The sequence below is a fragment of the Osmerus eperlanus genome, chromosome 1 (assembly GCF_963692335.1).
Source record: "Osmerus eperlanus chromosome 1, fOsmEpe2.1, whole genome shotgun sequence".
Classification (NCBI taxonomy): Eukaryota; Metazoa; Chordata; class Actinopteri; order Osmeriformes; family Osmeridae; genus Osmerus; species Osmerus eperlanus.
The window spans coordinates 11,236,285-11,263,710 of NC_085018.1; the positions used below are offsets into that span (position 1 = coordinate 11,236,285).

At 49.3% G+C, this 27,426-nt stretch overlaps 1 protein-coding gene across 3 annotated transcripts; it reads left to right on the forward strand.

Moving 5' to 3' along the window:
- On the forward strand, positions 1–27,321 carry atp2b2 (ATPase plasma membrane Ca2+ transporting 2). 3 transcript variants are annotated; one of them, XM_062459443.1, is made up of 23 exons: positions 1–193; positions 3,139–3,396; positions 3,591–3,716; positions 4,302–4,430; positions 4,971–5,003; positions 6,314–6,403; positions 8,231–8,272; positions 9,423–9,587; positions 9,813–10,027; positions 10,347–10,589; positions 17,197–17,438; positions 17,547–17,781; positions 19,719–19,898; positions 20,032–20,119; positions 20,342–20,448; positions 21,387–21,578; positions 22,043–22,256; positions 22,576–22,787; positions 23,063–23,170; positions 23,319–23,501; positions 24,320–24,412; positions 24,985–25,034; positions 27,184–27,321. In XM_062459443.1, the coding sequence occupies exons 1-22, from the start codon at positions 142–144 to the stop codon at positions 25,024–25,026; spliced, it is 3,249 nt and encodes a 1,082-aa protein (XP_062315427.1). In that variant the 5' UTR covers positions 1–141; the 3' UTR covers positions 25,027–25,034; positions 27,184–27,321. The 3 variants fall into 3 exon arrangements, with proteins under 3 accessions (XP_062315427.1, XP_062315419.1, XP_062315411.1); XM_062459435.1 differs by having other exon boundaries at positions 24,320–24,494; positions 27,184–27,273; XM_062459427.1 differs by lacking the exons at positions 24,985–25,034; positions 27,184–27,321 and having other exon boundaries at positions 24,320–24,613.
- The last annotated feature ends 105 nt before the right edge of the window (positions 27,322–27,426 follow it).

Consider the following 27,426-nt stretch of genomic DNA (forward strand, 5'->3'; position numbering starts at 1 on the left):
ACAGGAGATCCGGCCGACTTAGAAAAAAGAATAGAACTCTACGGGCAAAACCTTATACCTCCAAAGAAGCCAAAAACATTCTTACAGTTAGTATGGGAAGCCCTACAAGATGTGACCCTCATCATCCTGGAGATTGCAGCCATGATCTCCCTGGGGCTGTCCTTCTACCAGCCTCCTGGAGAGGGCAGCGAGTGTGAGTACCACTGACATCACTTCCTTTTACCCAGCCCCTCCGCTTCCTGTCATGGTTCCAACACGGTAAATGCTGGTAAATATGCTAACATGTTATCGATCTTCAATAAGATGCCATTGGCCTATACCATATCATAGAGGGCCTGTACAATGATCTTATTTTTTTTAGCCTTGGTCATCCCAGACGGAGAATTGACCAGGCAAAATCGAGTCCTTCAAACGGCAGAGGTGACGAGTCACATCCCTCGCCATCCCACCGCTGCCTCTTTGAAGACGTGACTTATTCAGCTGTGGCCATAATGAGTGCGTGCGTGTAGACATCCGCCTCGTAGGAGCTAAACAGCCTCACTTAGGGTCTTGTTAACAAGAATGACGGTGCAGTCTGAGCTGCCTCAAACGAGGCGGGGCAGCGGGGGTACCCAGCGAAGGGAGTGGTTTCCGAGGGGGGGGGGGGGGGTTTAATGAAGTGTGCCACAGAGGAATAACCTTTAGGGGAAGGCCATACATCAAGCTGCTCGGCTGTAAAACGTGAAATGAAGACACAGCCATTAAGCATGGGGGTAGAGAAGATGCTGAGTAAGTCGTATCCATCATCATAAGCGTCGGGAATTCAATTACACATCCGATGGAAAATGATCTTTAGATCTCAACATATTTAGAGGGGAGCACTTTCAGGTTGGCCCCCGAGCTCGGGGGAGAGTGATCTCCTCCGGCTCTCCCCTCTCACTCTGCGTGTCTCTCCAGCACAGATGAATCCTGCAGCGAATGGCATGAATCAGCTCCACGGGCCACCTAAATAAAAGAGCCAAATGCCAATGGAATCGTTATTATGCAAATCGCTGCGTCCATCTGCGGATAGATAATCACAGTTCCATTTTAGTGAAGCGAGACTAACGCGCCGAGTCCGTACTCCTCACGTCGGAATCGAAATCCCCCATGTTTTAACGCGGGAGATTTTCTCAAGGCTTCACTCACAAACGGGAACACGTTCGAATCGTCCAATGATGAACAAGAGTTGAGTTCTTCCGGCGCCACAGGCGTGAACATCACATTTGGAATACATCACGTTTTATTGTCATCGTGAACAGTTCTTGGAACTTGTGAGCCTTGGGCACAGTAAACGTCCAAACCATCTAGAAACGCGACAGGGCGTACCATTTAGTCTTTTTTTTTTTTTTTGTCATTTAGTCAGTACCAGCGTTTTTGTTGTTGCATTGTGGTCGCTGCCAGTGTTGACGCAGGGTGTCTGTGGCCCTCGCTACGAGTGACATTGTCTGTGTCTCCAGAGACAGATTAATGACAGTGTCTGTCTGTGTTTCCAGACATCCCCAATGTTGTCGAGATTGAATTAGAGCCCTCCAGGTCTCCAGGCCTCCAAGCCTGCCTCCCCGCCGGGCCAGATAAGCGAGCCCAGCACCCCTGCACCATCACTAGGAACCCCAGCTGAACGCTCTCTCTGCACGAGGCCAGCGGGGGAGGGGCGACGTGTGGGGCAGCCTCCAACCGCACGCTTTCAAATTGTATTTATAGGTCAAAAGCCTACGAGAGTGAGCGAGAGGAGGATGGAGGGGTGTGGTCGGATTTATTCCGATTTGCACATGAAAGGACTGGCAGTGGTAAAGGAGAGCGTTTTTAATTGTTTTCATATCAAACGACGCAGGGATGAAACCAGCACAGCCAAATAGCCGAATAACTGTAATGTTGATGAAAGCTAAAACAAGTCTCCCCTGTCATATTTGCATTTCAGTGAGCCAAATGGCTGCCAGCCTAATACATTTTGTTACTTACTTCAGATATACAGCATCAGTTGCTCTGGCTTGTTCTGTTTTATAGAGGGAACGCCTGCCTCTGTGTGACAAGCTGTATTTCATCCAAATGAGCAGCAGTATTTAGTGCGTTTCAGTTGCTTGAGTGCGCTGCTATGAAACTTCGAAGCGGTTAGCGTTGGCAGTTCAGGACCACGGACAGCTTCAAATCATCTGCATGGCGTTACACACTGCCCATGTGCCGCAGGTGACGAAGCCGAAACCGCATCCATTTGAATTCGATTCAACCGAGAATCAAGCCGTTTGAAGTAGATCTCAGGAAGATTTGCTCGATCGATTTACTTCAGGTGGCATAGTTTGTGTATCGACTTTGGCAGAATAACAGCTCCCTCCTCTCTCCTCAGAGAGTTGCTGCTTTACTGAAAGTCACAGTGTGCATCCACTCCACTCTAGGACCAGCAGCACACCAGCCTCACTGCTCAGTGGATCGGTAAATGGTTTGGCCACCAGCTCCATCTCAAGACAATTACATTTACAACATGCAGCAATCCACCATGTCCCTGCAGCCAGCAGCCAGCATAGAGAACCAGGACCGGTTAAACCCAGGGGTTCCCCCTGCTCAACTAACACCAGGCCTGGATCCTAACGAGCCTCTCCTTCCCCTCAGTGGTTCCCTGCCCTACTGAGGCCTGCTAGACCCTCCAGAACAGGCCTGCAGGGACCGACACGTGGTCGATCTGGCTGATTGCAGCGGCGTTCCATTGGAGTTAGTGCTTTTCTACTGAGACGTAATGGCTCTACTGAGGGCTGTAGAGCCTGTTCTGCCTGTGTGAAGGCAGAACGCCTTCCAGAGAAATAGATGGAGCAATATTAGCCTGTAATTAATGTTTATCCATTACGAAATAGACTGCAATCTGTCACACAGGACTGAGAAGGGTTAGGGGAAGAATAAAACCTGAAGGTCATTCCTCTGCCGGGCAACGTCAAAATGTTTGGGACCAGTTTTGCAGTATGTCATTGGGGGGAAAATACACGTTCAATCATTCCTCTCGTAGCCATGCAGAGCAGACTGTGGGTGCCCGCGTGTCTCTGTGTGAACCGAAAGACCCGCGCCCCAGCCCTCTCCCAGGGGTCCCCCTGGACGCGCGTGACCCCCCCGTGTGTCCTCTCCGTCCCGCAGTCTGCGGCAGTGCCGAAGCCGGGGCGGAAGACGAGGGCGAGGCGGAGGCCGGCTGGATCGAGGGCGCCGCCATCTTGCTGTCGGTCGTGTGCGTGGTGCTGGTGACGGCCTTCAACGACTGGAGCAAGGAGAAGCAGTTCAGGGGTTTACAGAACCGCATCGAGCAGGAGCAGAAGTTCCAGGTGGTGCGCGGCGCGCAGATCATACAGCTACCCGTAGCTGACATAGTGGTCGGGGACATCGCCCAGATCAAGTATGGTACGTGTGTCCGGGAGCTCCAAATGGCTGGTGGATGATTCCCAAATGGAAGATTCAGTCAGTTTAATGCTGCAGTATAACTGTGGAAAGTTCTAGAAACGGAAGAATTGTACTTTCATGTGAGGATGTCCTTCATGCGTTCCTGAACAGATGCCAGGCATGTCAGGGGCAGCTCTTCCTCTCTTGTTCCCCAGGTGACCTGCTCCCCGCTGACGGGATCTTGATACAAGGGAACGATGTGAAGATTGACGAGAGCTCTCTGACCGGAGAGTCGGACCACGTCAAGAAGGCTGCGGACAAGGACCCCATGCTGCTGTCTGGTAGGTTCCTGCCCTTCTGGGCTGCAGAAGAAAGGGATTTGATTTTCTCTTGAGACACACTGGACAGTACAGGCATGAGGAAAGGAGGTCATTAGAGGGGAAGTCAGTGTTTCTAATGCTCGATGAAGTCTATTATTCCAGCCTGTCATTTTCAGGGTAAAGAAGGTTCTTAATTATGATTTGAATATCAATGCAAAGAGAAACATGATTCATCTTGAAATTCTGTGTTCTATTAATTTTGTTCTCTCGCTTTGTCGCTTTCCCATATACAGCCAGATAATTAATGTATGCCGTAGGATTCAGGGCAATTTTATTTGACATCTGTCACCAGTTATTTTATTCCGGGTGATAATTTTCCTATCTGCCATGTGCTCTAATTGCTATTTTTTTTCTCTTTTTAATCTTACATCGCTTAGCCTTCCAATTCATTGTATCTTCAGTGTTTGTTGGGTTTGCATTATTCAGGCTGAAAATGCTGTGGTTTTATCCTATTAGACTTGTGTCAGTGTTTTAACCGGTTTTCTCTTCCCATCTGCCCCTCCCCCCCCCCCCCCTCCGCCCCCATCCCCTCTTCCCACCGCCCAGGTACCCATGTGATGGAGGGGTCAGGCCGCATGGTCGTGACAGCCGTCGGGGTCAACTCTCAGACCGGCATCATTTTCACTCTGCTGGGCGCAGGAGAGATAGGGGAGGAGGAGAAGAAAGAGAAGAAAGGTGTGTGTGTGCTGTGCTCCAACATGACCTGCTGTTAAGACTGTACACACACACACACATACGTCTTCACAAGCAGGAACGTGTACACTAACACACACTAACACACTCACGCGCACGCACGCACACACACACACAGAAAGACACAACAAACTACTTATGTGGGTTCTAAAAGTGTGTTTCTCAAAGGGTGCTGTGTCGTATCTATAATGCTGTATTTCTAACAGAGATTTTAACCGTAGCATTTTCTCCATACCACCCTATATGAATCTGAAAAGATGACGTTTAAATTCACCAACCGTCATTATAGACATCGACCTTCGCCACGGAATAGTGTTTCCAGAAGGTCGTCGTCGTATCGCGAGAACCGCACGCCTGAGCCCGTTCCCTTTGCTCCAGTGTATCACTGTGGGGGCTGTGGGGGGGGGGCTGTGGGGGGGGCTGTGGGGGGGGCTGTGGGGGGGGCTGTGGGGGACGAGGCCACGTGGCCGACAGGTGGCTTCTTCTCCTTACTGTCTCCTCATTCTGACGATCACTATGCAGGTCAGACAGTGGAGGATGGCCACCTGAACGCAGGTAGAGTATGACGCTCTCGGTCCCTCCAGAAGCAGCTCCTCGTTTCACCGGGAACGGCTCTGTGACCCCTCTACTGACCCTACTAAATCCCTCCTCCTCCCCCGCCGCACCCCGCACCCCGCACCCCACACCCCTCCTCCTTGAACCTGCACCCCAGGCTCTGCCAGGGCCCTCGGGCCGCAACGCCGATTCACTTAAAAAGAGGAGCTTGAGCACCAACGCATCTTTTTAAGTATTGAATGACACATCTTTTTATCCATATCCGACCCTTACATAGACATGCTGAGTGGGGCTGAGACTGCCGAAAAGGCTACGCCATCTTCATAGAAGAGTAGGGTTTACCCAAAGGATAGCAGTCGATGTGAAGACAGCTTGCGGAATTGTGTATTCCCACCTTAACTGAGCGTCTGTGTACTGCCTGTCCCAGTTCAAGCTCTTTGAACAGCACTTTTAAGATGCTGCCAGGCCAGACAGCCTCTTCCAGGGTGCTGCATTATGGATAACAGACCCGACTGCAGTCTAAACAGTGTATGCAGTCGTTTGAAGCTTTTTCGAACCGCACTGGTTCCTTTGACCTGTCATACCATACTAGGTTGGTTTCATGGACACAGATCAGGCCGAGGACTAGACCAGGTCTTTAAGTATAGGATCTGATGATGCTTGTCAGCTGTGGGCTTCATCTGGGAACCATGAAACAGGACGATCAAGTACACTTTACAGCTAACTTGTGTGAGGTGTGAAGTGTATGCGTATGTTAATTGCCAACTAAACAAGCGGATAACCACAATGCTGATTTCTGTTCGAATTACAATACCTCGGTTATGATTTTCTAATGCTGAATGACATGATATGAATAACATGGTTGAGATAAACGAACCTAATCGATGTACTTTGTTGATATCTCTTGGTAGTACTTTGAATGCGTCAAATATACTCCCATTATGACATGGAGTTGTTGTCTTAATTTAAACGTTAAACCTTTTCACTTTAATCAATCTCCAGCTAAATTTCCTGTTTTAGTTTTTTTGGGGGGGAAAATTGGTATTCATTATCTTTCTGACCTATTGATCATTGTGTTATTTGGGGTATGGGGATTTAGTTAACGTTTTGATCATAAACCTTTTTATTGTTGCATATTGAATGTTACAACATAATCCAGTACCTTGCATCCCTCATGCCCATACAGCAGGAAGCAGGATGCTACAAAAACATTAACTGTGGTCTCACTGAACCATGTTATAACCATGTTATTTATTCACTGTTGTGCCCTGTATTTTATTTTTATTTTTTACCCATTATGACTTTGCTAGACTCCCATCCCTCTACCAACCCCATCGCCACTATAACTACTGATGGTGCGGCAGGCGCAAATGCCCCTGGTAATGCCAGCCTAGTCAATGGTAGGTTGACATGACGACCTGAGCTCCGTTGTCACCTTCTCCATGGGTGCCCACTTCCCTCTCCGACTGTCTTGACCTCCCTATCTGCCAACTCTATAAACCTCACCTAAATGCATGTCTCCCTCAGGTTGTGAACGATCCGCTTCCTGTTTCCTGTCCTGTTCCCTGTCTTATTTTCCTTCTTTTTCTTAAGTCTGAATCACTGAGTGAGGGATGTTGTAGTGGGGAACCAGAACTGATCCTCTGTTGTACAGCGTCACAGGCTTTGTGAAGCGTGTGTGTACACATTGTTCATGAGGCCTTCACCGATGCTCGTCGGGTGATCTGAAACCGCATTCTCGTGAAATCGTGCTCCACGAAACGCGGCTAACGTGTTCTCTACAGATTGTGTTTGTGACAGTGAGGGTTTGCTATCATTCCCGTGACGTAGTACGTTTGCTCACACGCGATCTTTTCCCCTACATGTGGAGTGTTTACGGACGGGTCCATAAAGTTACAGTATACCTCGCCGAGAGTGGGGATTGCATTGCTCTTACGGAGACTCTCTGTTGATCTGACACCTGTGTGCTGTGTGTGGGAGTGCGCTGGGCGCTGGGGTCATTTGAGTGTAGGGTCAGCGGGGGTTAATCCACCAGATCCATGGTCCATTACAGTGTTTCGTGACTGATAACTAAAGGGGAATCATCCGCTGCGCTCGCCCATTGTGGCCTGTTCAGCAGGCTTTTGTAAGCCCAGGGAGTAATCTTATAAAGCACTTTAGAGGGTCAGTGACGGGTCGTTGTTTTGCTCAGAACACCTAGCGCTGTGTTCCGACTGTTTACCGACAATGTGCTGGCGACAGTGATGTGCTAAACGTGGCGACGTGAATGGGCGGATGAAGAAAAAAAAAACGCTCGCATTGCGCGAGCTTGGTTACGAGCGTCGACACATGCTCAGTCAGAATCCCAGTCGTCCCACCTCGAAACTCAGGCTTATCTGGTCCCGGCGTTCCATCCAACTATCGTCCCTCTGGCTTTCCCCCTGACAACGTTTACATTCCAGCCTTCCTCCCTAACCCCGTGTGTCCCTCGCATGCTCATTCTGACGTGCGTGTCCCTCTGCATGCTGCGTGTCGTTACCGTGTGTGTCTGCGTGGCTCTAGCACTCATTGTTGGTGTGTTGACTTTGTGATACTGCTGTACCTGTGTCATGATACCCCCGTGACAATTTTCTGTGGGTTTTTGTGTACTGTTGATATGTGGAATTTTCCTGTAACCATTCATGTGAGTATGTCACTGACATCAATTCCAAAAGAGCACGCCCACATGTAGAACACATTCAAATACAACCGTACATTATTACAATAACTGTAGAGGACTTCTGACGCACAAAACTGCACACACAAGCACACACACGCACACACACACACACACGCACACACACAGGGAGAGAGTAGATTCCGGCATAACACAATGTCTCACTGCAGTCTAACTGTATACAGTCTATGACATTGGAAATATGACTTCCACTAATCTTATGTTTAATGTTTCTCTAAACATTTGCCAATCACATGACTGTATTTACTCAGTTTGTGAGTTGTTATCGTTTTCTAGTGGTCAGAACCACAAGTACAGAGTACTCCTACACATATTATAACACTGCATTCCTGAAAACAGAGTACCAGTATGTGCAGCTTCTCTGTTATGTGACTGTCACAGAGATGTTGAATAAAACTCATTTTTCTGTCTTCCTTTTTATTTTTGATTTGACTGTAAATGTCCTTGTCATGAATGTTTTTTTGTCTGCTGTGTTTATTTTTGTTATGTGTCTTGTATGTCTCCATCATAGGTAAAATGCAGGATGGCAATATGGAGAACAACCAGACCAAAGGTAACCAACCCACTTTCACTCTTCCCCCCTCTGGTTCCTCCTCCTCCTTTCCTCCTCCTCTCTGGTCTGGCCCGTAGGCTAGCTCAGACCACAGTCCCACCATCCGGCCTGACTGCCTGTCTGTCTACAGTGTCGTCACTGTTGTGTTGTGGCTGTGTCCTGTTCACTGCTAGCTTGTCTCAGTCCCTCAGCTAGCTGCCTCTGAGGCCCCTCCCCCACCCCCCTGATCTCCCCTGATCTTCACTTGTGTTCCAGTGGTAACGCAGTACACCACAGCCTTGGCGTGGAAACCATTTATGTTGTGAGGTTGGAAGTGTTTATCGGTGAAATGGTTAAGTAAAAGGCTGACACTACCTTCATTGCGTTGATCCAAAACAGGGAGAATTACTGTTGATAATGGATTGCAGTCATGAAGCACTGTGTGTCTAAAGTGTTAAAGTGATATAGGTTTGTATTGTTTAAGAGTAAGCGAGGGCAAAATGATTTGTGACTGTTGTGCATTTGTGAACTCCCTGAAAGTAACTGAACGAACATCGAAATTTAGATACGACAATTGAAGCAGGGTCGTTAAAATGTTAAGAGTTTAGCAATACAACCTGTAGAATAGTCAATCCCAGAACAGACTCCAGTATGTATAGTAATGTTCAGTAGAGGGCTCAGTGATGTGAAGATCTATAGCTGTCAGATGTGGTGCACATATCTTTATTACAGTTCATTACAGTTGTGGGGAATTGTTTTCTGGCTGAATGCTGAAATTGACTGTTAACTTGACCACTGGACTGTGAGATCTAGAGCTGTTTGATGGATTTCCACTTTTCTGCACAGGACTCATCTCTTGTAATATACCATCCCTCTCCCAGACTGTAACGCTAAGCACAAACGTATGTAGTAGCGTGTTACTGCCCCTTAAGACTGTTTTATATGTCCTTGAGATAATCGGAAATAACATTTTGATAAAGTATCCAAAAAAGGTACAGGCTTTGGGAAGTTGGGATGTTATGTTACTGTCTGACAGGATCAGCCAATCAGGATCCAATGACATGTCCGGTTCTTCCTCTTTCCCTGTGATCCCGACCCTCCTCGGTCCTCCCCGGTACGATACTCCGGAGCCATTCACAGAGCCAGGGTGTGTGTCTTCTCCTTGTTGCAGTCAAAAAGCAGGACGGCGCCGCCGCCATGGAGATGCAGCCCCTGAAGAGCGCCGAGGGCGGAGAGACGGAGGAGAAGGAGAAGAAGAAAGCCAACGTCTCCAAGAAAGAGAAGTCGGTCCTGCAGGGGAAGCTCACCAAGCTGGCCGTCCAGATCGGCAAAGCAGGTAAAGGGTGGTGTTCTGGAGTTTTAATTACTACGCATGTCTTTGAGAGAGAGAGAGAGATGAGGAGAGAGAGAGAGAGAGAGCGAGAACTTTCTAGTATGGGACTTGGGTTCATCATTCATGACGCTCTTCTGAGACTGTATGACATCAGTTTTTTCCGAGGTCATATGTGCACCATTTTCCCTCTAAGCTACAAGCTAAACCCTCCCTGATTGGTCCTGGCAGGTCTGGTGATGTCAGCCATCACGGTCATCATCCTGGTGCTGTACTTTGCCATCGACAACTTTGTGCTCCAGAAGAGACCGTGGATGCCCGAGTGCACGCCGGTCTACATCCAGTACTTTGTCAAGTTCTTCATCATCGGTGTCACCGTGCTGGTGGTGGCTGTACCTGAAGGCCTGCCACTGGCTGTCACCATCTCCCTGGCCTACTCAGTCAAGGTGCAGCGCCTTTAGCCTCTTTCAGCATACACATGTGACCGTAATTACGCCGATAATCCTTTTTGGCCTTTTTCGATTTTCATTTGCATTAGCTGGCAAGTAACTGGCTTCACTTTTGACGTTGAACTCTCTCAAAGGATCACATTTGATGCATTCCCAAGTCTATTGTCCGGTTTCGCCTACGATACACACAGCCGGCCTCCTTTGGCCATCCTGCCTCCAGCAATCGAAGGAGGCAGGGCAGGACGGCCAACTCCTTCGCGTTCACGCCATCGCTTCAAATTCATTTGTGTTTCCGTCCTTCTCATTTCATCCCCAGAAAATGATGAAGGATAACAACTTGGTACGCCATCTGGACGCTTGCGAGACGATGGGCAACGCCACGGCGATCTGCTCCGACAAGACGGGCACCCTGACCACCAACCGCATGACGGTAGTCCAGGCGTACGTAGGCGACGTCCACCACAAGGCGGTCCCTGACCCCAGCAGCCTGCCGCCCAAGACACTGGAGATTCTGATCAACGCCATAGCCCTGAACAGCGCCTACACCACCAAGATACTGGTCAGTTGAATGGTCCCTTCATTACTGTGCGTGCTGTGGATCCATTTGGACTGATTTTGACTTCTCGGCCCCAGTTTCTCAGAGACGGATTAAACCTAGTCCTGAAGTAAGAGGACATTTCAGTGAATGATCTCCTATGAAAAGGTTTGGAATCTAGGACTAGGCTTAATCCAGGTCTGGGGAAACTGGGCCCTTATCTTTAGGGTGTATCTAGATCCTACGAAGAAGATCTAGATACACTTGATGTGGTTAGTAGTGCTGTGTGTTTCAGCTGGGGCAGGAGCAGGAATATCTTAAACAGGGTCCCAACTGGGGCGCTCCAGCATCGTCTTAATGAAATAAACCTTGTTTGACTACCGTAGGGCATGGACGGAGCCTCTGTACCACCACACAACTTCTACCAACCACAAGTCCTTCACGTCGTTTTAATATAAGAGTCACCCCTTAATTAAACATGGCTCTCTCAAAACCCCATTAGAAAGTCAAATGTATGTGCAGATGCTAATGCGATTAGGCCCCAGAGCTTTAGAACGTTAGAACAGACAGTAGATGAAGGTTTAGCGCTAGCCACGATGCACCGCAACGAGCCACAAAATGGAAGCTGGCCTACATTTAGCAGCCGGCACAAAATGGTGCTAATTGGAGTGATGGTTTCCTCGCCATCTGCCTCCCAATTTAGAGTGTCAAGTCATATACTGGGGAGGCAGAAATCATTAAAAACCCATCGTCCTAAATAGTCTGCGAGTTCCATGAGTGCTCAAAGACATTCATCCGCCGTTCATTCAGTTACCTTAGTGTGAATGTATGTCTTGAGACTTGCTGTAGGCTTATGTTGACGATTTTGAATAGAGACGTCACTTATGCCAGATGCAATTACTTTATCTTCTCCCAGTGGGGAACATGTGTTTTGCAGTCATGATCCATTAAATTAAATATGAGTTAAAATAGACAGAGATTAAACCCAAGCGAAGGGAAGCGTGACAGAGAATGTAATGTGTTGTGGTAGAAGACAACAGAAGGTGTGTGTGGAGGCCTGCAGGTTGGCGGAGCCTCAGTCTTACTTGTCCAGCTGGTCTCAGACAGGTAAGCCCAGGCTGACCAGCGAACTGGCTTGCCAGAATGAAGACCCTCACAGTTCACACGTAGTCAGAATAATCCTCTTACTGGCACTACCCAAATGAAACACACACCATCTGCCTAACTGGCATCTGCCCTACCTTACCTGCTCTACCATACCTGGGTGAACAGTACCTGCTTGCATGTTCCGTACTGTAAATTGGTTTAGAGTGACACCAGCGATTGAGTGTACTCTTCTAGATCAAATGGATTCACTTTACTCTACCTCGTATTTATGTTTCTGGGGGAATTATAAAAAGGAAAACAAGATATTCAGTGTTGTAAAGTCACAAAAACATTCTAGGAAATGTCTGTTATATCATGACACGGGACTTGTAACTGCTGAACTGGATGGAAACAATTGGCTAGGATCAGAGTGGCAGTAAAGAAAGCAGCTTAGGTCCGAGAGAAGGAAAAATGCAAGTGGGTTTAATGAAAGGATTTGTAATTTTAATCTCCTTATACTGTACATACAAAAAGATGTTGCATCATGAAGCTGAGTGGTCTAGCCAGTCCTACAGTAGAGGTATGCAAGGCACAACCTTATGGTTATAACATATACAAACTTGTGCATGCGCTACATAAGGTTTGCCACAAGGAAGAATGTGAGCCTTTAAAATACCTTCAAATGCTTGGTATGCGTGTTAACTGGATTGTCTGGAGTGATGAAGCCAACTGGGAGAAATCGCCACCCTCTCCATGCAGAATGAATCTGTTCACTGTATGTTTTGGTGTCGCACATCTTAGCTGTGTTTTACGTGTGTAGACTCGAGCATCATCCATCAGAGAACAGACGAAATGGAGAATCTCCTTAAGGTGTCCTCTACTCTACAAGCCCCGGCTCTCTCTCTCTCCCTCTCTCTCCATTTCTCTGCCTCTCCCCCCTCTCTCCCTCTGAGTCCTCCCCCCCTTCTCCATTACTCTCTCTCCTCCTCTCCCTTTCGCATCCTCTGTCGTCTTCTGTCTTCCTCTCTCTCTCTCTCTCTCTCGCTCTCTCTCTCTCTCTCTCTCTCTCTCTCTCTCTCTCTCCCCCTTTGTCTCTCTCCCCCCCTTTGTCTCTCTCTTCCCATCTCCCCCTCTCTCCATCCCGCTGCATTGATCCGTTTTGGCTTAAGAATTCAACAGTGGCCTCCTTAACACTCCCCCACCCCCCCCCCCCCCCCTTCCCATCCCCCCAGGATCGCTGGGCTGGGATTACGTAACACCGCTGGTTCTCCTGGGACCGCCACAGAAGCCTTTGATAACCAGCAAACAAAGAAAGGCTTTGATATCTATCTCATTTCAGTTTCCCTCTCATGGTTAATGGAGCCGGACCATTTCTGGGCACGTGCACCCCACGTGTGGGATTGCACCACATGCGATCCCACACCCCTTCCTCCACCACACACACACACACACACACACACACACACACACACACTCACACACACACAGTCTTCTATCCCACACCCCTCCCCCCAACCACACATACACACACACACATTCTCTCCGTGTCTGTCTCTAATTACTCTGTGAACCTCTGCTCACACACAGCTCTGCATGAGCCTCATGGTAGGTAGTGCTACCTCAGTTAGCCTCATCTGTCTCCTGACTGGCCTGCGCGATGAGCTGTACATGACTACGCTAACTGGGATGATGGAAATGACACTAACATTTCTTGCGCTTCCCAAAAATACACCTGCGTTTCCCCCCCCACAGAATTGGTCTTCTTTTCAACCGACTGCGCCGCTAGCATTTTCTTTCTCATCTCAATGCCCATTTCCTGTCTAACATAACTCATGACCTCGAACCCGACACTGGAACTGGATCCCGGCTCTGAGACGGAGAGATGGTGTGGATGTAGCTAAGCCAGCCACCGCGTGTCGTGTTGTCAGACATCACCGATACCATAGGAGATGCTATCCAGATCTGTGCTCTCTCTTCCTCCAGGGCCACTCTCATGTTGCCTCCGCCACCTGCTCTACTGACCTCCGTGGTCACAGGCCGGAAAGGTCATTGCTTCTGACACCGGCGGCATGCTGCCCCGGACCCTATGACTGACTCGTGACATCAGGGCCAGTGCCACTGAGAGCATGTGGTAACAAGAAGCCACGTTGCATTAGTGCTGTTTGACACGATCACTGCACTTTGGTAGGGAGGGCGTGTTTTTGTGCTGTTACCTGAGTGGTGGCTCAGGTTTGGTTCAGTGTGCCTGCCTCCAAGCTCAGGGAGATAAGAGACGGGAGAGGCAGGTGACGCAGGAGAGACAGGGGGCAGGAGAGGCAGGCGAGACAGGAGGCAGGAGAGAGAGGAGAGGCAGGAGAGGCTGGAGGCAGGAGAGACTGGAGGCAGGAGAGACTGGAGGCAGGAGAGACTGGAGGCAGGAGAGACTGGAGGCAGGAGAGACTGGACAGAGGCTCCTCAGTGCGCACCTAGCCCGTCTCAGACCGGAAGACTTAGTGAGGCTCCGTGTGCCAATGGCCAGGCTTAAGATCAGCAGGCTAGCGCAGTCTTGCGGTGTGTAGGATAGCGCTTTGTCACCCTGCCGAGAGAGAGCAGGCGGGGGAGAGGGAGAGACCCCAGGCTTAAGAGGAAGTGCGGATGCCAGATCTCCCCTCGGCATATGTCCCTGCCCGTGGGAGTGCCCAATGACCAGGGAGACGGCAGCTGTTTCCCCGCCTCACCCACGCCAGAGTGGGCCAGCTCTGCCGCTAGTACGCCACGTCCACGTCAACACTCCGACCAGAGGGGCCTCCGGAGGACTTGAACTTGATCTTGAACTACAGAACGTCACGTCAACCTTCCAGTGCTAAGCTCACCTTGTGGTGTGGGTAAGCCTGAATACTTCCAACACTGTCAAAATAGTATTATGACGGGGACTTGTCAGGCTTCCCTAAGGTATTAAAGTTGCAGTTAGAACTTTTTCCGTGAGGAAAACAAAGCATTTGGACCAGTAGTTTACATAACCTACTACTAACAACATTATCACCTTATCACCTTACCGTGTACGCTCTTTGGTAACAGACTTATACCAAAGCAGCCAAAGAGGACACATGACACATAGCCAGTGTATTTGACCTTAGCCTGAGAATAACCCTGATTATTCAGGTAGTGCACACTGCAGCCAGTGAAGCCACCAGGGCATGTTTTAATCTGTCTATGCATCCCTTCAGGGACCGATACAGGCCCACTAATGAAATAACCATAGACCCAATGGTCCAAGAAATCACATCTGGAAATGGAGGGGTAATGACAGCAGACAGGAGAAAAACATATTTTTAGAGTCTGCTTCCTGGACTTAGATTATGCATTATACCTCGGCGAAAAATAACCCTCTGACTTCTCATTGGTCGCGGCCCAGGATTGGCTCTGTGTTTCCATTTGTTTAATTATTGGACTGATGCCAGGATTCAGACTGGAGGGCATTTCTCCATCTCTGTCAGGTAGAGCCCTCGTCCGTACCCACAGTGTCTTGCAGGTCCTCTGGAAGGGGATGTTTTGAACGCCGGCTGTTGCTAGGAGATCCTGCCTACTGGGAACCATTTAGGAGGCGTTCAGATGAGGCCATTAATACGATACTCTCATTAAGGAAAGACAGGTAATGTCTTAATGTAATGCGCTCATTAAGAAAAAGACTGCTTATTCTATTTGCTGCCGCAAACATGTCGTTAAGGATGTGTAATCCTGCCGGTCTGTTACGTACGTACATTCTAACACTATCCAGACACGTCTCATTATAAGACCAGTCCACAGATGATTTGATTTGAATGATTAATGACATTTTAAACAACTCCTCTACCTTCTTGAGCCGGACCCAGCAGCCTCGAAGAATAACTTGTTTTAACACCAGCGACCTGCATGTAGGCTTAGAGATCTCCAAGCTGTTGTTATTCATTTGATATCAATTCCAGTCGGGCTGTGGCTGCTTCCTGAGGAAATGCTCTTTTGAAATCAAGGAAATGAACTAATCTCAGATGTTCAGAGTACAAACTTTCTGTCGATATTTCTGGGGTTCGTGTGATACTTCTTCTAATCAGTTGCTAGGTGCTGTTGTTTCTCAGAAGTACCTTTGGTGTGTGTGTGTGTTCCTGTGTAAGTGCGTACATGTGATTGACCAGAGAGCCACGAAGATGTTTATGAGATAGTCTTTCGAAGTTCCTCCAATAAACCTCAATATTTGCTGGAGCGCCTTAGAGAAAGTACAGTGAGCACCCAATGAGCTCTGTTCCAACCGCTCAGAGTGGGATCTCTTACTTCTCACTTTCTGTCAACCACCAAACATTTACAGGATTATTTGAAACATGCAAATTCAAAAATATATATTTTTTTTTTACGTCCGCAGCATGTAGTGCAGACTGAGGTTGGTTTGCGCAGATTCCTTTTGAGGTTTGTGGTTTGCCTGGTAGCATGATCGTGGGTCCTACAGCCCTGAACATCTATTTTAAGGCCCACAACAGCGGAGTTGTCTTGTTAGCTAGCAGTACGTCAGAACCACACGGCTCGCAGAGCTGACAGGCTGTGCTTTAAACACAGGTGAAAGACACAGGCAATTTTGTCGAGAGTCTGCAGTAGAATGGTATGGAGAAAAACATGGGAAGGGAAGGAATAAGGAATTTGTACCACTTACATCGGTACAAATGCATCGAACATGCCTGTAACGATTTTTCATGACAGAATGTCGCATGGTCTACATAATATGATATCCCCCCGATAAGAGAAAGGTAGTATGGCTCTGCAGTATTACAATGCTACCATGCAATATTATGATGGGATAAGAAAGATATAAGAGTATCTTATAAGACGATCTTATATCTTATAAGAGTATATGTGATAGAGGAGTAGAGATTCAGGGGAATAGGTGAGTGGAATAAAAGGGCTAGAGAGAGAGAGATGTTTGAACGAGAAAGAGGACAGAGGGAGGACAGATAAAAAAAAAGAGAAGGCGAGAGGAGTGAGAGAGAGAGGGAGAGAGAGAGAGAAATCCTCTCACTGGAGAGCCCCCTCTCTTCTCCACGTCACTCTGCGGTCGGCCCGGCGTTTCCACGGCAACGGCGGAGTCAGAGCGCCGTTCCGCAGGCTGGCCTCGTGGAACAGCCCAGGAGAAACTGGAGTCACATTCTCCACCTCCAGCCTCGTCCCCCCCCCGTCCCCTGTCCCCGCCCCCGCCTCCTGATCGGCTCCCCGTCCCGGCAGACGCTCAGTTTGAACGTGTGGACGTACTGGAGATAGATGGCAGTGTTCCGCTTCGATGACGGCGCGGCAGTCATCAGTGCCGTCAACAGTGCAAGAACCATATGAGTGGTTCATCAGTGCCGTCAACAGTGCAAGAACCATATGAGTGAAATGAATTAAATGACCACAACCGTTTCTTTTTGACTTCAAGGAGACACCACATTTTCCAGCTCAGAGTTCCTCCTCCTCCTCCCACTTGCCCCCACTCTCCCCGCTGCTCCTCAAACCTTGCCCATATCGATTCATTGACACCTTGTCGAACGCCCTTGTGTGTCCACAGCCTCCCGACAAGGAGGGAGGTCTCCCCAAGCAGGTGGGCAACAAGACGGAGTGCGGCCTGCTGGGCCTGATCATGGACCTGAAGAGGGACTACCAGCCCATCAGGAACCAGATCCCTGAGGAGAAGCTCTACAAGGTCTATACCTTCAACTCCGTCCGGAAGTCCATGAGCACCGTCATCAAGCTGCCCAACGGGACCTTCCGCATGTACAGCAAGGGAGCCTCCGAGATCGTCCTCAAGAAGTGAGTCGACCCTGCGTGTGTCCACGTCCTGCGTCCGTGACCCCCCCCCCCGTGGTAGACGTCACTAAGCCCCTCCTCCACTCCTCTGCCCCCCCCCCCTTTTTCCAGGTGCACCTGGATCCTGAACGAGGTCGGCGAGCCCCGCGTGTTCCGCCCCAGGGACAAGGACGAGATGGTGAAGAAGGTGATCGAGCCGATGGCGTGCGACGGCCTGAGGACCATCTGCGTCGGCTACCGCGACTTCCCCGCCGAGCCCGAGCCCAACTGGGACGACGAGAACGGCATCCTGAACGAGCTGACGGCCGTGTGCGTCGTGGGGATCGAGGACCCGGTCAGACCAGAGGTAAGACAAAGTCCGGTAGCACAACCCCCACGCAGAATGGTGTCACGCACTACAGCACGGCCTTCGCGTCGAATTCGGGAGGGAGACCGAGAATTGGCATCGCCTTGACAGACACGGAGCTCAATTAGATGCTTCGTGTCAAAAACGATGCGACAGTGGGAATGTGCTAAATTGAGCTGCTTCAGTCCGGTGCGCGTGATGAGAGAGAGCAGCTGTGTAGGTAATGTTATAAATAGATTTTGGAAATTGATTCAAAATTTGTTTTTTACATATCCATAACAGTCTCTGGTGCAGGAGATAGCGTATACAGGAAGAGGTGTCCTTAACTGGCAGTTATTTTGCACCCAGCAAGGAAGACAGAAAAAAACCCAACCTCCTGCATAATTCAACCAGCTCATTTTATCTTTTTCCATTTCCCTTACCTCTCTCTCTCTTTCTCTCTCCCTCTCTCTTTCTCTCTCTCTCTCGGTTTTTCTCTCTCTCTCTCTCTGGGGCAACATTGTAAAACTGACAGTTTGTGAAAGGCATATCCAGAAAACATCTCCTGAGCATGAAATACAAGAAAATAAAGTACCTATCATGTTTACCAATCGGTGACCTTTACACAGGCAAAGTAATCCTGTTTCTAAAAGTCTTGTACCAAATACCACTAGTTGATTTAACTTTGCAACAACACATTTGCATAGATGGAGTTGGATAGAGTACTTTTTAAAGCAGAGAGGGAAATACCAAGACGACTGACAAAGACACAGATTGGCAGGGACAGATAAAGAGAGAGAGAGAAGATAGAGGGATGAGAGAGAGAGGAGGCGAGAGAGAGAGAGAGAGAGAGAGAGAGAGAGAGAGAGAGAGAGAGAGAGAGAGAGAGAGAGAGGAGAGAGAGAGAGATAAATACTGTTACTGACTCACCTTTAACCTCTGGCCCCGAACCCCACAGTTGACCATAAAAGGAGACTCTCCCTCTCCCTCCTTGTGTATTTCATGAAGTAAACTTTTTTCTCCCTTTGGCTATCTCTGATCTTGTGGATAAACATCTCCGATACCGCCTGGGAGACGGTCTACTGAACTATCCAAAGATTTCCTTCCACTTCCCCTAGCTCCTTCTCATTTAATTTTCACTTCAAAACCTCCAATGTGCAGGAGTGAGATTCAGCTGATATTTGCATGAAACACATTCCTGGTCTCCATGGAATAAATTATACATATTATTACACCGAAAGCGGGGCAAACGTCAGTCAGCTCCCTGCTTCCACCTGTTGTTGAAAGTGTTCCGAGTCAAGCCTTCTCAATGTGGACTTCTCCTCGTGTTGCTTGGCTGGTTCCAGATTACCCCCCGGCGACGGCATCTCTAAATGATTGTTTACTTTGTAGATTCATTAACTTTGTTTTCATGCTAAGGTAGTCGAAGCCCGCCCAACCCCCAACTTTATGGATCTCATTGTGTAAACCGCCCCCTCGTTCTGTCTCTCAACGTGTAAATGAGTGTGTGTGTGTGTGTGTGTAGGACATCTAGCCTGTTTGATGTGTTATGTATGCATACGCATTGCGGTGGTGTGCTCATTTAGCGGTGGATCCTGTGATCGGCCCGGTGAGTAGCAGGGTGCGTGGGTTTGGAGAGCAAGCTCGCCCACGTTGACCTTCGCATTCAGAGGAGCGACACAGTGCTCAGAATTAATGCCCTGCTCAGTCTCTCCTATGGATCCATCTGGAGCTCTGGGCCTGGAGACATGACGCTACGCTGCAGCAGAAACAATGGCCGTCCCAGATCCGTGTTCCTCAAACGCTTTCAGAAAGTTGCTTCTCGGAAACTGCTACGGAGTCATTGGGTGCGTTTTAACGCTGCCATTCAAGTTAACAATGGTCCTATGCGTGTGTGTGTGTGTGTTTGCACGCGTGTGTGTGTGTGTGTGTGTGGCGTTCGTGTGGCCCCCCCGCAGGTGCCCGACGCCATCAAGAGGTGCCAGCGCGCGGGCATCACAGTGCGCATGGTGACCGGCGACAACATCAACACGGCCCGCGCTATCGCCATCAAGTGTGGCATCATCCACCCCGGAGAGGACTTCCTGTGCATCGACGGGAAAGAGTTCAACAGGAGGATCCGCAACGAGAAAGGAGAGGTAGGGGAAACGACGGAGAGCGAGATGTGCCCGTCCCCGTGGACTCCATTCAAACCTAACGGACGCGGGCTGTTGAAAGGTCGCGGGCGGGCAGGCGGGCGGGATTCAAACGTTCTCTCACCGTCCTCTGCAGGTTGAGCAGGAGCGTATTGACAAGGTGTGGCCCAAGCTGCGAGTCCTGGCCCGGTCCTCTCCTACTGACAAACACACACTGGTCAAAGGTGAGCCTGGACAGAGTAGTCTCTCAGGACTACAGTATATCTACTCCCTGTTCCGTTTCCTGATTTCTTTACTACTATATATGGATATGTTTGGTGTGTTGTAGGCTTGTGCTACGGTAAACACAGCACATACATGACCTGTTCCACACAGTGAACTGAGAGCCAGTCTTCTCTCTCATGTCACACGAACTTGAATGTGGGACGTGTGCGTGTTTGTGTCAGGTATAATTGACAGCTGTCTGGGAGACCAGAGGCAGGTCGTGGCTGTGACAGGAGATGGGACCAACGACGGGCCCGCTCTGAAGAAAGCGGACGTGGGCTTCGCTATGGTAGGAACATCACGACCACATGGGCACTTCGCCTATCACCTGGCACATCTTCAATGTCGGAGGGATAAGGTTGAAATGGGAAAAAACACTTTTTTTTTTTCTTGAACACTGCAATGCTTGGGTTGCCATTCCTTGCATGTGATGTCGGTTTAGCAACATGCTGCCGTTATTGTCGATTGTAAAAATGTTTTGCAGTAACACAACACTATAGGTGTGCTGTAGTATGACAGTAACTAACCCGTCCAACTTGACTGCTTTTCAGTCACCACTGGGCAACCTTCAATGGAACAAGGTCGCCCCCTAATGCTCAAAAATGGTTTCCAAAATCTCTTACACTGAGTCAGCGAGTTAGCGTAAATGAACTAAAACCTATTTATCAGTGCATAGAAAGGGTAACATTTGCATTGTATTCATTTAGCAGACGCTTTTATGATTCCCCCACTCCACTAGATAGCAATTGTTCATTCATTTTAATTAAACTGGTTGTGTTAACGCATACATTAACACATACTTAGTCACAAGTCTGGATTTAGCTTTATTCTGACACTTCACACAGTACTCTTCTATGTTCTATTTTTACAAGCCTGCACTGAACCTTCATTAAAGATAGCTGTTTTTTTCTGCACTTCAAACACACCTTGCTTTGCCTGAAGCTCCTCTCGTGAGCAGAGCGGTATGTTGACAAGCTTGCAGCCAGCCAGGCAGGCAGGCAAGCAGGCAGCAGGCAGGAAAACAGTCAGAAAGGTGGACAAGCAGGCAAGTGGCAGACAAGCAAGCAATACCGCAGGGGAATGAAATCTCAAAGGCGAGTCTTTGTTATTAATAGAGAAGCCCTGGGGATTGGCTTGCACAAAAAACACACGCACAAACACTCACCGAAGACATAGGTCCTAGCTTTGTCCACTGAGCAAGGGTCTGTTTTACCTTCCTACCAATAGGGAATCGCTGGGACAGACGTGGCCAAGGAGGCCTCTGACATCATCCTGACGGACGACAACTTCTCCAGCATCGTCAAGGCCGTGATGTGGGGGAGGAACGTGTACGACAGCATCTCCAAGTTCCTGCAGTTCCAGCTCACCGTCAACGTGGTGGCCGTCATCGTGGCCTTCACTGGGGCCTGCATCACACAGGTATAGCCTTCACTGGGGCCTGCATCACACAGGTATAGCCTTCACTGAGGCCTGCATCACACAGGTATAGCCTTCACTCAGGCCTGCATCACACAGGTATAGCCTTCACTCAGGCCTGCATCACACAGGTATAGCCTTCACTCAGGCCTGCATCACACAGGTATAGCCTTCACTGGGGCCTGCATCACACAGGTAAAGAAGGGGCTGTGTTTGAATTTAGTTTAGTTTATTTGTGTGTTTGTATGTGGTGTGTGTGTTTTAATGTGGTGTTTGTATGGGGTGTGTGTGTGTTTGTACGTGGTGTGTGTTCGATTGATTGAATGCAGTATGTTGTATTCACTAGCTCAGCAGACTTAGTTGACAACCATAGGCAGAGTTGCACTCAAGAAGACAACTGGCAGTGAGTGAACCTATTGGAAGGGTTTCCTGGCGCTCTAACAGTACAACGTTGTGTGGGCCTGCAGGACTCTCCTCTGAAGGCAGTGCAGATGTTGTGGGTGAACCTGATCATGGATACCTTCGCCTCTCTGGCCCTGGCCACAGAGCCCCCCACAGAGTCCCTCCTAATGAGGAAGCCCTACGGCCGCAACAAGGCCCTCATCTCCAGCACCATGACCAAGAACATTCTGGGCCACGGTATCTACCAGCTCATTATCATCTTCACCCTGCTCTTCGCGGGTATGTATAGTACAGTACCACACCGCTGCCGGACTTTCAAATCAATATAAGCACTGAGTTTATGGTCCATAGGGACTAGACCAGTGTTTCCCAACCTACTGTCCTCAGGGCTGGGTGGTTCAGATGTTTAGACTTCTACAGAGCTGGATGACAATCCGTTCATTTGAATCAGGTATATTGGAGCAGGGAAATTGCATATACAGGACTAGTGGGCCCTGAGGACCAGTGTTGAGAAACATGGGACTAGACCAACCTATGATAATGGGAATTCATCAGACAAAGACACTGATTGGCTTGCTGTTGCCGTCCACCTCCGCAGGCGAGGTGATCTTTGACATCGACAGCGGCAGGAACGCCCCCCTCCATTCCCCTCCGTCGGAGCACTACACCATCATCTTCAACACCTTTGTCATGATGCAGCTGTTCAACGAGATCAACGCCCGGAAGATCCACGGCGAGAGGAACGTCTTCGACGGCATCTTCCGGAACCCCATCTTCTGTTCCATCGTGTTCGGAACGTTCGCCATCCAGGTAGGACCGCAAAAGAGGACGCGAGTCCGCGGAGCCACGAGCGGTTTAGACGGGCCGTCACCAAGCGTGATTCGTGTTTTCTCTCCGGTCATGTGTGTTCCGGGTCTCCCTGCGTCTACGACTTTTCTGACCTTCTTATTTACGATAACGGCTCAGCGAGCAGGGATTTGAAAACAAACAGACCAAAAATGAGACGAAAATGAAAGGTCTGATGCCGTTGGGACAGGTGAGCGAGTGACTTGACTGCTCCGTTTGTCTCCCGACCGCGTTTCCAGATTGTCATTGTGCAGTTTGGAGGAAAACCGTTCAGCTGCTCCCCCCTGAACGCGGAGAAGTGGTTGTGGTGTGTGTTCCTCGGCCTGGGAGAGCTTGTCTGGGGACAGGTAACACAACCTCATCACACCTGGCCCCCCACACACAGCAGTAACGACACTGTGTGTCCTATCCATTTACACATCAACTACACACAGGAAGACAATGGCCAAAAAAACATACAAAATCCCTTCCCCCCTGTCTCTTTCCGCTTGTCAGGTGATAGCCAGTGTACCCAATAGCAAGCTGCGATTCCTGAGGGGGGCGGGCCGTCTGACCCGTAAGGACGAGATGCCCGAGGAGGACGTGAACGAGGACAACGAGGAAATCGACCACGCGGAGAGAGAGCTGCGTCGCGGACAGATCCTCTGGTTCCGTGGCCTCAACCGGATCCAGACCCAGGTGAATCCCCCCGGGCTGATTCCTACAGGGAGCAGGGAGGGACATACAGGCAAAGAGACCCCCTCCAGGGCCACCTAACAGACTGACTGTTGACAAAACCGGCTGACCAACTGACTTTTCATACGGTCCATATTTTGCATGTGAATGTACTGAATGCTTTAACAGTCATTATCGTTTCCCCCTCCTAATGGTAAAGAAAAAATGAAGGAAATGGATTATCGTGGAAAAATGGGTTGTGGTAATTGCATGTGTACAGACTTCCACAGCCCCTCTGGTGTGTAGACACTGTGGACTGTGCATCAAGGTGCGGGGAGGAGTGCTCCAGGCTAGGCTGTCCTGCGCATCCTGTCTCCAGAGGGAGACGTGCTCTGAGGCTCTAGCAGCGACCCAACTCTACCCCACCTCCAGGGGCTCTGCAGGGGGCCTGGGAGGCAGGCTGCACCCCGACATGGTTCTTCTTCTCTGGCCTTCTTTGTCGACCCACGGCCTGTTCCCCCCCCCCCCTCCACACAGACCGTGACCACTGTGACAGACTTCCTGTAGGTTCTCCCTCAGCGAACCAGGCCCCGGGCTCCCGCTGTTCGACGGGTACCCTGAGAGAAGCTGACCTAGGGGCCCGTTCACCCTGCACTGGGATTGGGGGTGAGGGTGGGGTGGGGTGGGGGGCTATGTCTCTGTATCTGGGCCGGGTGGACCGTGAAGAGGCGGGTCCTCCTTACTGTCGTCTAGCCTGGTGGAGTGTCCCTACCAGCCCGATGTCTTTCTGAGCCCCCCCTCTCCCCCCCCCCCCTGTCCTGTTCTCTCCCTCCTCTCCGCAGATCGATGTGGTGAACACGTTCAAGAGCGGCACCTCCTTTCAGGGGGCGGGGGCTCTGAGGCGCCAGTCGTCCACCACCAGCCAGAACCAGGATGTAACCAATGTTTCTAGTCCTAGTCACGTGTCCTTGTCCAATGCCCTTTCTTCTCCTACCAGTACTGCTGCTCCTACTGGCCGTGAGTCAGATCTCTGTCTGTCTTCTCTGTCCGTCTGTCAGTTCCCTTCAGAGATGCCTCCCCCCCCCCCACACACACACACACGCACACATTGTACACAGTAACACCCAAGTAAGGACGTGCACATGTTTCGAAACGCTTTAAACACATACATCTAATTACGATTCGAGTGTGTTCAATTTAGTAGAGACAGTATGTATATGGACCACTAAACTTAAACATGCTGGGGTATATATAACATACAACAGGGGTTCCACCAAGCAAAGCTTGGGTCTCGTTCTCTTTGTGACGCTTGTGATACCATCATTATTTCAGCTCCGACGATTCTGCAGAGCGTCGTGGCCACGTTCAGGGGGTGGCATTTCTGAAGTTTCTTTTTCTTGCTTTCCGCCTCATTAGTTTCCTCTTACACGTGTCAGTTTACACATTGTGGTCACCGCTCCGGGGAGAGGACTGTTGTCTCATTGTTCAATGTGTTTGTTTTTCTCAGAGTGCTAAGAGCCCTGGACAAAGGGTGCAACACACGGCGTGACATTTCAGGTTGTGAGTCCTCTGTCATTTGTCTGACAACATTGATGTGAACTAATACAACCAACTCACCAGGCTGGGTAAACATTCAAGTATAAGCCAATCACTCGCATCTCTGACTGTACCACAGAGTGTGTACTGCCTCTGCTACACGCCGATGCCTCCCATGGCTACAGAAACCTAGTGCAACTCTTGCGGGGGGGGGGGGGGGGGGGGGCGGGGGGAATGTCCAGGTTTTCTCTCTCTGCTCAGCGGTGAAGAAAGCAGTGGAGAGACGTCCCCCCCCCTCGCTCTCCCTCATAAGTCTGTGTGTTATCTGTTGTCTGTCAGGTGTATTCCGGGCCCCCGGGGGGCTGTGCTGGGGCCACCCGTCCTGTCCCGGCTCTCTTTGCTGTGGGCCACGATAGCAATGAAGTCGCTGACTCAGCGTCGTGGCGACCGACTGTGGCTGCCCGGCCAGCCCCCTGACCCCCGCCTTGCCCCCCCCCCCCCCCCCCATCGATGTTACTCGTTCAGACATCTTGTCTCATTCGTCATTCTGCCCAGTCCAACATTATTTTATCTATGTTTTTTAGTTTTTTTTCCCTGTGCTGATATTCTTACTGAAATGATAAATAAGCAGGTCAAAGATAGGAATTCAAAAAAAATTGTGTTAGTGTTCTGTACTTTTTACAGTAATATTCAGATAAAATACTTTATTTGCCGGCCTTAAACATTGCGTAAAAAATTATATTTACTTTCCTGAATGTACAGTAGCTGATTACTGTACGGATGGTAGTTAGACCACTGGTAATCGACATGTCACATAATCACTGGGTTCATAACAAACTTATACAGATTCCACATTATACTATACAGTATATTGTCACTGATAAGAGATGCAGATTTTAACATCACATGAAATTCTCCTTCTCTTTTATGAAACTTACCTTATTAGATTACAAAGACTAGAATAGGTTCAAGTTTGAGACATTAATGTACTATCCACCTTGAGGATAGTACTGGAAGCATCAACAACAGACAATAAAACAAAAATACATAAATTACATAAATAATGTTGAGGAAAACATCTTGGGAAAAGAAAGCATCAGGATTGAATTTTAATCAATTTTAATCAATTAATCTAAACCTGTTTTTAACCGTCCGCTTTTAACCGTACAGTGTATTTGACAGTCCTTTGATACCTTGAACTGATGAACAAATCAATAAAGGGTCACAGCTCTTTGGAGGCCTATACTTGAGTGTTTACCTAGATGTGCATGGAGTTGAGCTTGCTCCAAGGAACAGACTTTTGCCAAAAATCTTGTTCTGTTGTCTAGCTGTCTGTGTGCCTGTGCTCATCACTGCAGCATTCCGTACATGGTGTTGTCTTTGTTGCATGTTCCATGTTGTGGTTACCGTTGTCCGGTTGGCTGTGTCAAGCTTTTGGTCTGCCTCCATTGGGTTGTGGAAAACACTGTGCCGTGTGGCAGCACCAAACACCCCTTTTCCCCCATCGTCCTGTTTGGACCATCCCAGCTCCCGCCCTGTGCTCTCTGTGCCCATACACAGTCTCTGTGGGTGTCCAGTCTGCTACAGCAGACTCTGTCTGTCTGTCCTCCCCATCCACCCTCATTGGTTCTCCGATATAATATCTTCCTCCTATACTGACCTACCTACCGAGACCTCTCCAACCTGCATGTCTTATTTTGGTGTGAGTGCATTTGTTTATTAACGTGGCTTGTTTCTAGGTATACAGCAGATTGGACCCTACCGTATACTTACAACGAGCGTTGCCTTTTTCTTGAGTTGCTTTTGAACCATTTTGGTTGACCTTTGTGTGTGTGTGTGTGTGTGTGTGTGTGTGTGTGCGTATAATTGTGTTTCCCCACAATGTTTCAATGCACGCTAGTTGAGTGAGTAGTGTACTGTACTTGTCTCGTGAAGCAGACCACAGACTGCGGTTTAAACTCCTGTGTCCCTCCATCCCTCTGCCTCTCTCTCTCTCTCTCTCTCTCTCTCTCTCTCTCTCTCTCTCTCTCTCTCTCTCTCTCTCTCTCTCTCTCTCTCTCTCTCTCTCTCTCTCTCTCTCTCTCCAACTCAGAGGGGCCCCTCACGCCCTGACGTCGACCAGCCTGACAGAGCCTCTTACTTTGTCCTCCATTTTGTCTTCTTGTCCCAGATCCGTGTCGTGAATGCATTCCGCAGCTCCCTTTATGAAGGATTGGAAAAACCTGAATCCAGAACCTCCATTCACAACTTCATGACGCACCCTGAGTTTAGGATAGAGGACTCCACGCCCCACATCCCCCTCATCGACGATACGGACATGGAGGAGGACGCGGCGCGCCGGAAGAACTCCAGCCAGCCGTCCTCGCCCAACAAGAACAACAACGCCATCGATAGTGGCATCAACCTGACCACC